The sequence below is a fragment of the Zootoca vivipara genome, chromosome 10, assembly GCF_963506605.1.
Source record: "Zootoca vivipara chromosome 10, rZooViv1.1, whole genome shotgun sequence".
In the NCBI taxonomy this organism is placed as follows: domain Eukaryota; kingdom Metazoa; phylum Chordata; class Lepidosauria; order Squamata; family Lacertidae; genus Zootoca; species Zootoca vivipara.
Window position 1 is genome coordinate 67093567 of NC_083285.1, and position 14257 is coordinate 67107823.

General features: G+C 50.6%; 1 protein-coding gene across 1 annotated transcript in view; it reads left to right on the top strand.

Moving 5' to 3' along the window:
• Positions 1–14257, top strand: part of LOC118091532 (collagen alpha-1(VII) chain-like) — a 179852-nt gene that overhangs the window by 126245 nt on the left and 39350 nt on the right. Inside the window, exons 64-69 of the mRNA XM_060279757.1 lie at positions 409–534; positions 8211–8282; positions 9429–9464; positions 9576–9635; positions 13285–13329; positions 13863–13898. Coding sequence (XP_060135740.1) covers positions 409–534; positions 8211–8282; positions 9429–9464; positions 9576–9635; positions 13285–13329; positions 13863–13898 — 375 coding nt within the window. The remainder of the gene's footprint in view (positions 1–408; positions 535–8210; positions 8283–9428; positions 9465–9575; positions 9636–13284; positions 13330–13862; positions 13899–14257) is intronic.

Consider the following 14257-nt stretch of genomic DNA (forward strand, 5'->3'; position numbering starts at 1 on the left):
TCTTCATCCTGCCAGTCCCTGACATCTTCTAGGAGGGGTGCGTAGGACTTGCCCTTGTTGGGTGAACATACTAGGTGCTTTGCATTGCCCACTGCTATAAAAGAAATATCTAGGTTAGCTCAGTCGCTTAGAGTGTGGTGCTGTGATAATGCCAAGGTTGCAGGTTTTATCAGACAACTGCATATTCTTGCATTGCAGGGGGTTGGACCAGAGGATCCACGGGGTCCATTCCAAATCTACAATTCTATGATTCTAGGTCCAAATTGCTACTTACTTGTTGTATTTCACCTTGTCAAGTCGCTTTGAGGCTTATTGCTGTACAAAGCAATTGATCACAATCACGATCATACAGTACTATAAAAACATGTGCTCATCTTGTGACGGGACAATATGATGTCTTCTCGCTAGGGTGAGCCCGGCGTCCCGGGACCTCCAGGGGCACAAGGCGTCCAGGGTATCCGTGGCAACCCCGGGACCCCCGGGTCGCAGGGGGAGAGAGGCGCCCCAGGCCCACCTGGAATTCCAGGGCAAAAGGTAGGTGACAACAGTTTGGGTGTGGTGACAGTCCAGTGGCCAAGCGATTCGGGGAACTGTCTCAAACACAGGGAACAGAGGTGGATTGTGGAAGTGCCTTCAAGCTTTCCATAATGGAGGATGGGTGGTGGCTAACAGATTGAGGTTGGATCCTGACAAGACAGAAGTACTGTTTTGGGGGGACAGGAGGCAGGCAGGTGTGGAGGACTCCCTGGTCCTGAATGGGGCAACTGTGCCTCTGAAGGACCAGGTGCGCAGCCTGGGAGTCATTTTGGACTCACAGCTGTCCATGGAGACGCAGGTCAATTCTGTGTCCAGGGCAGCTGTTTATCAGCTCCGTCTGGTACGCAGGCTGAGACCCTACCTGCCCGCAGACTGTCTCGCCAGAGTGGTGCATGCTCTGGTTATCTCCCACTTGAACTACTGCAATGTGCTCTATGTGGGGCTACCTTTGAAGGTGACCCGAAAACTACAACTAATCCAGAATGGGGCAGCTAAACTGGTGACTGGGAGTGGCAGCCGAGACCACATTGGCTCCCAGTACGTTTCCGAGCACAATTAAAAGTGTTGGTGCTGACCTTTAAAGCCCTAAACAGCCCCGGTCCAGTATACCTGAAGGAGCGTCTCCACCCCCATCATTCTGCCTGGACACTGAGGTCCAGTGCCAAGGGCCTTCTGACAGTTCCCTCACTGCGAGAAGTGAGGTTACAGGGAACCAGGCAGAGGGCCTTCTCGGTAGTGGCGCCCACCCTGTGGAACGCCCTTCCACCAGATGTCAAAGAGAAAAAACAACTACCAACTACTTTTAGAAGACATCTGAAGGCAGCCCTGTTCAGGGAAGCTTTTAATGTTTAATAGATTCTTGTATTTTAATATTTTGTTGGAAGCCGCCCAGAGTGGCTGGGGAAACCCAGCCAGATGGACGGGGTATAAATAATAAATCATTGTTATTATTATTATAATAATGCTACTTCATAAGCTGCTGAAAGGGACCCACTGGAACTCTTGAGATGAACAATCAAAACTAAGCGCCACGACGCTCGGGCTTTTAATATCCTCTCCCTCAGAATTGCCGTATAAATCAAGCCGTGGCTGCTCCTGATAACATCAGGAGAGCCCTGCTGGAGCAGAGCATGGGCCCAGCTAGTCCAACAGGCAGTTTCTGGGTCAGCGTTCTTAACTTCGCAGCACGACAAGCTTTATAGAGCCATTATTTGATCATCATAAGCATTCCTGTAGTTATTAGATTTCTAGGGAGCCGAAATTGGAAGCAAGGTTTTCCAGACATGCCTCTGCTTCTGGTTCAAGGGCAAGAGCTCAGTAGGTTACAGCGTGGTGCTGATAACGCCACGGTTTCAGGTTCGACCCCCGTATGGGTCAGCTGACTATTCCTGCATTGCAGGGGGTTGGACTAGATGATCCTCAGGGTCCCTTCCAACTCCAGAATTCTGATTTCAGCTGCCCCATGATAAGGCTACTCCTCAGTCTAACACAGTGGTTCCTGAAGTGGGTGGTGGCACCCCATGGGGGCAGTGAGATTACCTGGGGGGGGGGGAGGCGCTAAGAGGCAAGGGGGTGCCTGGAGGTGTTGCATGGCAATCAGGCTTCAAAAAGCTGGTGTCGCGGTCATCCATTTTGTTGAAGCAGTTTCAGTTGGGTTTCGAATAAATGTGTGACTAATTGTTACCGCTTCGGATTTCGACATGTTACACTCATTCAGTGGATTGTGCAAGCCACCGTTCTGAGTAATGCTTGTTATAAGTTAGGTTAGGGGACACTAGGGATATGACTTTATGGAACCAAGCGGGTGGCGGCCCGAAAATGTTTGGGAATGGCTGGGCTCTAACACAAATTGTTGATGGTGGCACCCCTCTGTCTCGAGAGGCAATGGAGGAGAGCAGCTTTGGGGGGTGAAGCCAAACTGTTGGAGAATCGCAGCGCCTGCTGTGGCTGTAGAGACCGATACAGGAGAGACATGTTTTATTGCAGCTGGAGCAGCGGAAGGCGTCCAGTTGTGCTGCTGCAGATGCACCATGGCATTTCTCCTCCTCTGGTCACTGCTGTGGATGCACGGCCTGATTGCCTGTCTCCAGGCGCTGCGGTCGTCTGCAAGGGATTCCCACATGGTGGGGTTGATGTTGCCAACCTTCATGTCATGTTTGTGGACATCTTTGTACCACAGAGTGGCAGTGCCAGATTACCAAACAGGCAGAGGCATAGCTGCCAAGTACCCCGTTTTCTCCGGGAAAACCCTGATTTTACTTACCTTTTCCCGGTGGTCCCCCGTATCACTTCGTCTCCCGTTTTTCTCTGTTATTTTCTCCTGCCGGCGGCCATTTCTTTTCTTTCCGATTTGCCCTTCTATGGGCACCAAAAATGGCCGCCGCTGGCTTCAAAAGTCGCATCTACGCATGTCCGGAAGTGCATAGATGCGACTTCCGGTGTCGGCGGCGGCCATTTTTGGCGCCCATAGATGGGCGGAGCGACACCGGAAGTTGCGTCGACGCACTTCCTGACATGCGTACAAGCGACTTTCGAGGCCGGCGGCAGCCATTTTTGGTGCCCATAGAAGGGCAAAGCGACACCGGAAGTTACGTCAACGCAACTTCCGGTGTCAAATGGCTGCCGGTCCCGGATTCTGCAGTCCGGGACTTGGAAGGTAAGGGCAGAGGAGGCACTGGCTTTCCTGGCCCCGCAACAAAGTAATACTGATTTGATCTTGTGGGTTGGTAAAATCAAAAACGTATTAGGAGATCATTTGCAAGGCTCCCCCCCCCCCCGAGATTTTGACTGCCTAGGGGCCTCCACAAGGTTTAATTTGGCACTGCAGAGCGGGTCTGTCAACAGGCCGGGTGCTTGAAGCCAGTTCCCCCATAGAAAACACCCTTGGGGATCCTGCCATCTTCCATTCTGTGGACGTGGCCAAGCTGGTGTGGAAGTTGTGACTCTTAACACATACATATCGCAGCAAAAGCTCTAATCACTTTATATGCGTTGGTTTCCAAGGCTCCCAAAGGCTTGTCGTCAGGTTTTCTGCAAAGGCTAGGAGGTTGCAATGCTCAGTTTTGGGTGGGGGAGTGGGTCCTTCTGTCCTCAGTGCCTAGGACTGAGTCACGTCAAAGTCACCGCTCTGGGATTCACCAAAACGCTGCGATTACCTTCCCAGCCCCTGTCATTTCCCCCGCTCCTCCGTCCAGACTTTCCCCTTTAAAATGCAGGAAGCTCAGACGTCTGCAATCCCTCCTGCAAAAGCTTGTGTCACCGTGACCTGGAATGGGTGTCCAAAGTGCTCAGAGGACATCGCTTGTATGAGTAGACGCCTAATGGGCTGTTTCACAGGATAATCGCCCTGTTTTTGAGCTTTGTCGCCAAGGTTGCCTTATTCCTCTGCTGCTGCTGTTCCCTGACACTCAGAGAGCCTCTCCATGCGACTGCGGTTTCTTGGTCAATGCGGTTGCAGGCTCATGAGATATGTTGGTTTCCTGTCAAATAGTGCTTTCCTGCAGTTGATTAGAACTGAGCTACAACCTTTTGAACCCAGGGCCGTCTTAAGCGCCCCTGGCGCCATGGTGCGCCGGATCTCTCCAGCGCCCTCGCGCCCCGTTTCCCAGCGCGGTGGGCGGGTGGGCAGGCACAGCGCGATCTCTCCGGCGCCCTCCCATCCCGTTTCCCAGCACGGTGGGTGGGTGGGCGCAGCGCGCTGTGCGGCGGGCGGGCGGGCAGGTGCAGCGCGAACTCTCCGGCGCCCTCCCGCCCCGTTTCCCAGCGCGGAAACCCTTTGGTTGAAATGGGCTTGGCTTTGGGGAGGGGTTCGTTTCTACCGAAGTGCTGATTTGCGGTTCTTTGCAGCTGCAATTGCACTCTGGGCTGCTGGTGAGGCGCATTTTTAGGACCCGGCTTATTTCTGAAATTTTAAGTTGTTTTAAACCATTTTCTTTCTCTTTTTTTGGTTTTATTAAATAAACTTTATTAAATTTCAAATAAAAGTACAATCATATAAGCACCTTCACATACATACTCAAAAAAGGAAAAAGGAAAAAGAAAAGGAAAAAAAGAAACAAAACAGAACCATCATATAACTCATATAAAAAATATTATCATGCAGAATCATATTTAAATGACATTGATAAAGACATATTGTCCAATAATAATAATAATAATAATAAGGTAACATCAAACTGAAATCTTAATGCTCCTAAACATAAATAAAATACAGATTTAACTAAAAAGAATCAACAGTCAAATGCATACATTCAGATACTCATTCATATCCTTAATCGAAATAATCAAAACAATTTACATGTCTTTCAAATACTTGTTTTTCAGATTCAACTTATCCCCCTACACCTCCTTCTCTCCATTTTAAACCATTTTCAATACTGTACTGCATTTTGGTATCGCAGCTGTCTTTTCATTATTGTAACCTGCCCTGGGACCTGAGGGCGAAGGGCAGGACTAAATTGCAGTAGGAGCAATTTGTTTTGTTTTATTACCCATGAGATTTTAGGGAAGGCTCATAGCTCAGCGGCAGAGCACATGCTGAGCACCCAGACAGCCTGAGGAGCAGTCCACCGCATCTCCAAGCAGGGCTGGGAGAAATCCTGGTCTTAAGGTTCTGGAGAGCAGCTGCCAGTCAGTGCAGACAATACTGAACTCCATGGACCACTGATATCTGCGACTTCCTGTATTTCAAAGGCTCCCAATCTGAGCCTTGGAAAGCACATAGAGCTGAAAGGGAAAGTATGGATGAACAACACTCTTTCAACATCCTCCTTCATCTTGTTATAAGAAAAAAAACTGCTCCTTTTCCCTTATGGGGTTTTCCATTATAATAATAATATTATAATAATTTATTATTTATATCCCGCCCATCTGGCTGGGTTTCCCCAGCCACTCTGGGCAGCTTCCAACAGAAAAATAAAATACAATAATGGATTAAACATTAAAAGCCTCCCTAAACAGGGCTGCCTTCAGATGTCTTCTAAAAGTCTGGTAGTTGTTTTTCTCTTTGACATTTGATGGGAGGGTGTTCCACAGGGCGGTGCCACTACCGAGAAGGCCCTCTGCCTAGTTCCCTGCAACTTGGCTTCTCGCAACACGGGAACCGCCAGAAGGCCCTCGGTGCTGGAGCCTCAGTGTCCGGGCAAAACGATGGGTGTGGAGACGCTCCTTCAGGTATACTGGACCGAGGCCATTTAGGGCAGGGGTGTCAAACTCAAATTCATCGGGGGCCGCATCAGAATTTTTGGTCACCCTCAAAGGGCCGGTTGTATCTGTAGGGAAAATACCCTTTAAAAGAGGTATCAGGGGGGGGGGGTCAGGGGGGAAGAGGGGGGAGGACAAACCCAGCTTTAAAATGGACCACCTTTGACTCTCAATGCCCACGGGGTCTACTGGTGGCAGAAGTGGACTTGTGGGGGGAGGGAGGGAAGAAGGATGGAGTATATATATTATGTTTTGCTCTGTTTTGTCTATATTAAAATCAATAAAAATTATTTTTAAAAAAAGACTTTAAAGGCATGCACAGCAACATTACCTTTTTGTGCAGGGAGTGCGGGCGGGTGGCGGCGAGGCAGCAGGTTAGTGGTGTTGGCGGGGGCCTGATCCGGCCCTAGGCCGAGTGGGGGAGGCGGCGATCTGGTGGGAGGCTAGCGACGGCGGCGGGAGGCCGCTAGCGCTGGAGGCGGGGCTCGATCCGGCCGTGGGCCAAGCGATGGAGGCGGCAGGAGGCCGCTAGCGACGGAGGCAGGGCCCGATCCGGCCATAGCCCGAGTGCCAGAGGCGGCGGGAGGCCGCTAGCGGCAGAGGCGGGGCCCGATCCGGCCGTAGGCCGAGCGATGGAGGTGGCGGGAGGCCGCTAGCGGTGGAGGAGGGGCCCAATCCGGCCGTAGCCAGAGTGCCAGAGGCGGCGGGAGGCCGCTAGCGGCGGAGGCAGGGCTCGATCTGGCCGTAGGCCGGGCGCTGGAGGCGACGGGAGGCCGCTAGCGGTGGAGGAGGGGCCCGATCCGGCCGTAGGCCGAGCACTGGAGGCGGCGAGAGGCCGCTAGCGGCGGAGGCAGGGCTCGATCCGGCCGTAGGCCGGGCGCTGGAGGCGACGGGAGGCCGCTAGCGGTGGAGGAGGGGCCCGATCCGGCCGTAGGCCGAGCGCTGGAGGCGGGGAGAGGCCGCTAGCGCTGGAGGCGGGGCCCGATCCGGCCTTAGGCCGAGCGCTGGAGGCGGCGAGAGGCCGCTAGCGCTGGAGGCGGGGCCCGATCCGGCCATAGGCCGAGCGCTGGAGGCGGCGAGAGGCCGCTAGCGCTGGAGGCGGGGCCCGATCCGGCCATAGGCCGAGCGTTGGAGGCGGCGAGAGGCCGCTAGCGCTGGAGGCGGGGCCCGATCCGGCCATGGGCCGAGCGCTGAAGGAGGCGGTAGGCCACTAGCGGAGGCGGCGGGGCCCGATCCGGCCGTGGGCCGAGCGCTAGTGGCGGCAGCGGGGGTGAAGGCTGGCGGCCACGCGGGCCACATGATGAGGTCTGGCGGGCCGGATTTGGCCCGCGGGCCTTGGGTTTGACACCCGTGATTTAGGGCTTTAAAGGTCAGCACCAACACTTTGAACTGTGCTCGGAAACATACTGGGAGCCCAAATACAGTACTCAAGTGGGTTCCCTATCAGTAGGAGAAAACGACAGAGGCCCACCAGAGAATATTGAGAAGCAAACAGCTAATAAGCCTGATCTTTATTAAACTGTTGCAACAGGGTCCCCACTCGCCACACGCAGGAGGGAGGAGGAACCTTGAACAATGGTGCGCAAGCCCTTATATAGACTTTTGAAATTGCCCACCCTGTAGCCCAAGACCACCCCTCTAAAACAGGCATAGGCAAACTCCGGCCCTCCAGATGTTTGGGACTACAATTCCCATCATCCCTGACCACTGGTCATGTTAGCTAGGGATGGTGGGAATTGTAGTCCCGAACATCTGGAGGGCCAGAGTTTGCCTATGCCTGCTCTAAAACACCTTACATACATCACAGAAGGAGGCGGTCTACAGCAGAGGAGGCGGTCTACAGCAGAAATCCTGTTTGCTAGGATACCTGATAATGGTCACTGATTGCATTATGGTTAATACTTTTAGTTCCTGACTCCAGGTCACAAGCTCACCCAGTTCATACACAAATACGCCCTTAAGACAGGATTTGTAAGCAAAAGACAATGGGGAGGCTCTCCTCATTTCCCTCCCTTACTGCAGAGGAATATTTGAGGTCACTGGGGGGAGTCAAAATGACTTCAGAATTGCTTTTCTTACTATTTCAGACACGTGGCTTATATACTTAGGTATGTCTTTGCCTCGTACATTTATGAACATTTAATTTATATTTTTTCTTAAAACGATCTCTATGCGTTTTTCAAGCCAGAAAAAGGTAAACACCCTCCCTGTTTGTGACTAAGGGGACAGAGGCTTTGTGGGGCCAGGGGAGGACCTCAAGGGTGCCATTGCACCCATGGGTGCCATGTTGGCAGTCCCTGCATTCGAGAGTGTATTACCCCCCCCTCCTCTGATGCATAACATCTCCTGGTTTTAGGACAGGCACCCTGCCCATTCTAGTGTCGGTCCCCACATCTTGGTAGCCGTTTGGGTATTATTATTATTTTCTTCTGCAATAATCTTATTTTCTCTGCAAACGTTTTTCTCCTTAGGGGGAACACGGCAAGAGAGGCAGGAACGGTTCGGCTGGACCAATAGGACCCCCCGGACACCCAGGACAAGAGGTGCTCAAAAAGTCTCACCTTTACCTAGGAAATGAGAGTGGAATCAGGGGTGGCCTTTGGTAATCTTTGTTGCCCTGAGCAAGGCCGAAATTTGGAGCCCCCTAATGGATCTTCTCAATTATGGATCCTCTCGATTTTGTGCCCACCCAAGCTTGTTGTCCTGGGGAGGGGGGGCCCCCGGACTACCTGCACCACACCCTAAATCCTGGTAGAAGAGAAGGTCCATAGCTCAGAGGCAGGGCATGTGCTTTCCCTGGCATCTCTCGGTAGGGCTGGGAATGTCCCCTCTGAACCCTGGAGATCTGCTGCCACTGGATGAAGATCAGCGATGGGGACCCTGTAGGCCTCCAGATGTTGTTGAACCACAACTCCCGTCATCTCTGGCTGCTGGCCATAGTCACCGTGGCTGATGGGAGTTGGAGTCCAGCAACATCCTGAAGGCCACATGTTCCTCATTCTGATACCGATGGTCTTTTGATGCAGCAGAAGGCCTTTGTGTCCAGGTGGTCTGTCAGAGGATCTCTTAGTACTTTGTGGTGCAGCTGGGGAGAATTCAAGCCATGGCTCTGAGCCTGATTGTTGGCACAGCGTTCGTGGGCTCTTGTGGGGATAAAAAAAGGGAGTAACCCTGTATGCTGCTGTTATGTACTGAGCTGAATCATAGAACAATAGCATCCAGAATCAGCAGTCTGATTGGTCCGCAGGAGCCACCCAATCCAACTCCAGGTGGAAGTGAATCCGCAACCTGATTGGCCCGCAGGAGCAGCCAATCAGGCTGCTGGCAGAAGTCAATCCACAAACTGATTGGCCCACAGGTGTAGCCCTGAAGCAGCCAATCACACAAAGCCCATTGTGTAAATAATGTATATAAGCAGATGGTTTGGGGAAAAGGGCTATTCTTCTCTTCTTCTCATTGATGACTACGAGCTGAATAAAGAGCATGAAATTCACTCTCGACTCCGAGTATATTTCAGCTGCCTTGAGCTCCTTGGAGGAAAAGGTGGTAAATAAATGTAGGAAAGAAACAAACAAACTCTCTGTGTATTTGGATCCCTAGTTAAGCCCCATTGCATTACAACAGAGTTCCTTGTTTTGATAAGGAAAAAATGTTTTTTCATCTATTCCTCCCCCCCCTTTGCTTCTCAGGGGATGCCCGGTGTCCCTGGGATCAAGGGAAGCAAGGTGAGTCATGTCTCTGTCCAGGATATCCATACAGCTGGGGGTCGGGGGGGCTATTGGTTTGTTTTTGTTCTTGTTTTTATTGCAACCCCCTGGTTTCTGTTTGTTTTCCAGGGTGAGGCCGGGCTTGGCAGACTGGGTCCAAGGGGACCACGAGGGCTTCCTGGGCCTCAGGTAGGGTACCCTGGTGGTTCCATCTCTAGTGGTTCTTTTCACAGAAGCTTTTGCTTTGATTACAAAGGTGAAGGACCCCTGACAGTTAAGTCCAGTCGCAGACGACTCTGGGGTTGTGGCGCTCATCTCGCTTTACAGGCCGAGGGAGCCGACGTTTGTCCGCAGACAGTTTTTCCGGGTCATGTGGCCAGCATGACTAAGCCGCTTCTGGCGAAACCAGAGCAGTGCACGGAAACGCCATTTACCCTTCTGCTGGAGCGGTACCTGTTTATCTACTTGCACTTTGACGTGCTTTCAAACTGCTAGGTGGGCAGGAGCAGGGACTGAGCAATGGGAGCTCACCCCGTCGCGGGGATTCGAACCACTGACCTTCCGATCAGCAAGCCTTAGGCTCTGTGGTTTAGACCACAGCGCCACCCGCGTCCCTGCTTTGATTATAGTTATCATCATCATCATCATTATTTTCCCCAGAACCAGGACTCAAGGCAGCTCAGAAAAATGAAAACAAACATGGATAAAACACAGATATGGTAGTTAAAAATATGCAAGATAATAGACAAAAGGTAATTAAACTGCAATAGAATGACAGTTTAATTTACAAGAAAGAAAGACAGTTTACAAGAAAGAAGATTCCACCTGAACATTAGGAAGAACTTCCTGACAGTAAGAGCTGTTCGGCAGTAAGAGCTGTTCGGCAGACTGGATGGCCCTTGTGGTCTCTTCCAGCTCTATGATTCTATGACACACACACACCCCACCTGGCAATGCAGGAATCACAGCAAAAGAATCCCCGACAGGCCATCCAAACTCAGTTTAAAAACCTCTAAGGGAGAAGAGTCCCCCACCTACTGAGGGAGTCTGTTCCACTGTCAAACAGCACTTATTATAGAATATATTTAAAGCACACCCAATTTAAACCGCAGGATGGGAATTGAAGTTTCTTACTCATAGAGCTACCATTCCAAGCACCCTTAATCCCAGGATTCTTTGGGAGAACTCATTTGCTTTAAATGGGCGTCAGATGTGATTTAAATGTATGCTGCGGTTCTGCACACAGACGTACACACTGCATGTTTCCAGAAAGTTCTTCATGATGTATAGCATCTAGATCAAGGGAAGTAATAGTACCACTGTATTCTGCTCTGGTCAGACCTCACCTGGAGTACTGTGTCCAGTTCTGGGCACCACAGTTCAAGAAGGATACTGACAAGCTGGAATGTGTCCAGAGGAGGGCAACCAAAATGGTCAAAGGCCTGGAAACGATGCCTTATGAGGAACGACTTAGGGAGCTGGGCATGTTTAGCCTGGAGAAGAGAAGGTTAAGGGGTGATATGATGGCCATGTTCAAATATATAAAAGGATGCCTTATAGAGGAGGGAGAAAGGTTGTTTTCTGCTGCTCCAGAGAAGCAGACACGGAGCAATGGATTCAAACTTCAAGAAAGAAGATTCCACCTAAACATTAGGAAGAACTTCCTGACAGTAAGAGCTGTTCGGCAGTGGAATTTGCTACCAAGGAGTGGGGTGGAGTCTCCTTCTTTGGAGGTCTTTAAGCAGAGGCTTGACAGGCATATGTCAAGAATGCTTTGCTGGTATTTCCTGCTTGGCAGGGGGTTGGACTGGATGGCCCTTGTGGTCTCTTCCAACTCTATGATTCTATGTTTAGTCAGAATCTCCTTTCTCGTAATTTTGAACCCATTGGTTTGCGTCCTCCCCTCCAGAGCAGCAGAAAGCAGGCTTGCTCCATCTTCCACGTGACAACCCTTCAGATGTTTGAAGATGGCTATCGTAGCAGGTCTCAGTGTTCTCTTGTCCAGCCTAAACATAACCCAGCTCCCTCAAACATTCCTCATAATTTAGCCCTGAACTTCATTGAAATATGCATGAAGAACTAAGCTCCCCCCCCGCCCCATGTCTTTGCTCAGAGGCTTGGCTGCTAAGCAGTCGACACAAAGCCAGGTATTTGAAACGTACAAGCAAACATCTGGCCCTCTCTTGACACTTAGCTTGTAAATGGCACAGTAAAGGCTAATGGGTAAAAGACAGGTGCGCCCAAATGAATTCTAGGCAGTTTATGGCTGGATCAATGCACCTAAGGGGCAAAGTTACGGGTGTGTGGAAATTGCAGGACTGGAATAATAATAATAATAATAATAATAATAATAATAATAATAATAATAATAATAATATTTATACCCCGCCCTTCCCAGTCAAGACCGGGCTCAGGGCGGCTAACAACAAAAATATCAACGCAAGTATTAAAAAAAACAATTCAGTTAAAATGCAGATTAATACAATGTTAAAATTCAATGTTAAAATTAGGTAAAGGGGACCCCTGACCATTAGGTCCAGTAGTGACCGACTCTGGGGTTGCGCACTCATCTCGCATTATTGGCCGAGGGAGCCGGCGTATAGCTACCAGGTCATGTGGCCAGCATGACAAAGCCACTTCTGGAGAACCAGAGCAGCACACAAAAACGCCGTTTACCTTCCCGCTGTAGCGGTCCCTATTTATCTACTTGCATTTTGACGTGCTTTCTAACTGCTAGGTTGGCAGGAGCTGGGACCGAGCAACGGGAGCTCACCCCGTCACAGGGATTCGAACTGCTGACCTTCTGAACAGCAAGCCCTAGGCTCAGTGGTTTAACCCACAGCGCCACCTGGGTCCCCAATTTTAAAATTAAAAATCTACAAATAAGATAAAACCATTATAAGATAAAACCTTAGGGGAGGGTAACCCCAGGGTCAGACTGCATCAGTCCAAAGGCTAAATGGAACAGCTCTGTCTTGCAGGCCCTACGAAAAGATGACAAATCCCACAGGGCCCTAGTCTCCTGAGACAGAGCGTTCCGCCAGGTTGGGGCCAATACTGAGAAGGCCCTGGTCCTGGACGAGGCCAGCCTAACCACCTTGTGACTCGGGATCTCCAGTATGGTATTATTTGTGGACCTTAATGTCCTCTGCAAGGCATACTGGGAAAGGCAGTCCTGTAGGTACGAGGGTCCAAAGCCGCATAAGGCTTTAAAAGTCAAAACCAGCACCTTAAACCTGACCCTGTACTCCACCGGGAGCCAGTGCAGCTGGTAAAGCACTGGATGAATGTGATCCCGCAGCTGGGACCCCATAAGGAGTCTCGCCGTGGCATTCTGCACCCGCTGGAGTTTCTGGGTCAGTTTCAAGGGCAGTCCCACGTAGAGCGAGTTACAATAATCGAGTCTAGAGGTGACCATCGCATGGATCACTGTGGCCAGATCAGGTTGAGAAATGTAGATTTTGGATACCTTGTTGGTCTGCCCTGGTCGGAGGAGGTTTGCATTGTGTGGTTTTAGTTCTAGCCTGGAAGGAAGCTCATTGCAGAGATGAATGAACCAGTAAGGGCAGGCATGGCGTTGCCCTGTAGGAAGGATGGGCAACCTGTGGGCCTTAGTCTAATATCAGGTGGGGGCGGCCCAGGTGGAGAGAGCCAGCGGACAGCCAAAACAGATGAAGCAGTCGAACATGGAGGGTTCAGGTGATGGCAATGGGGGGGGGAGAAGAAACAGGCAGCGATGGGGGATGAAAGAGGGGTGTCAGAGAGAAAGACAAAGAGAGGAGTGAAGGCTGGAAAAGGCACCTCCAGAGGAATAACCGGTGTAACTTCTTTTTAACAGGGTGACGAAGGAATTGTGGGAGTTCGTGGCCCCGTTGGCATGATGGTAAGTGCAAGCTAAGCGTGGCAGGAAATTCAAGACCTGGTTCTTGGTCTGGATCCCAAGACACATTTGAGAACCCCTAAAGTTTCTCTGTTTTTTGAAAATATGGTTAAGTTAAATTTATGTCCCAGAATTTCAGGGAGATTCATTGGAATCTCTGCAGCACTTAAGTCCTGGTTCTGCCTGGTCTCCTTTGCCCACTTTGCAATAGTTGCTTATAGCACAAGTCTTCGTGTTCTGCTAAGCTTTGGCCCTTGTTGGAGCAACATGTGTGCCCGCTATGGAGCTGTCCTATGTGCTGAAGGTCTTGTTGGGCATAGTATCCAGATAATAAGTACCTCAAACTAAAGTCCCATCACTATGATGATGGATACCTTGGTGGAATTCCACTTGGGTATTCCTCACATTCCTTTGCCAAAGTAGCAAAGATGGAGTCCACTTGCAGCCTTGATCTGCTTCTATCTCAGACACTTTTGAGAGAGCTCACTCTTGGGAATTCTTGCTTTTGTAATGATCTCTTCCCTGCATGTTTACAGGGACAGAATGGCCTTTCAGGGCCTAAAGGGGAGAAGGTAAGTAGCCAAATGTTGAATATATATGCTGAGCATCCTCAATATTTCCAGACCTGGTACCCATGTTTAACCCAAGCATGCATGTGGGGGGCTTGCCTCTCAGGGGAAAGAGGGTTTCAGTGGGGTCCCGAGCTGTATATAGGGCTTTAAAGGTCAAAAACTGCAGTTTCAATTGATCCCAGAAACTACTATGCAGCCAAGGTAGTCAGGTCAGAACTGGATTCACATGTTCACAGCTTCCCGTCTTTCACGTTATGCACCAACTGAAGTCCCCAATCTTCTGCAGCAGCCCCAAGTACGATGCATTGCATTAATCCAGCCTAGAGGTTATTATAGTATAGACAACTGGAGCAGAGCTA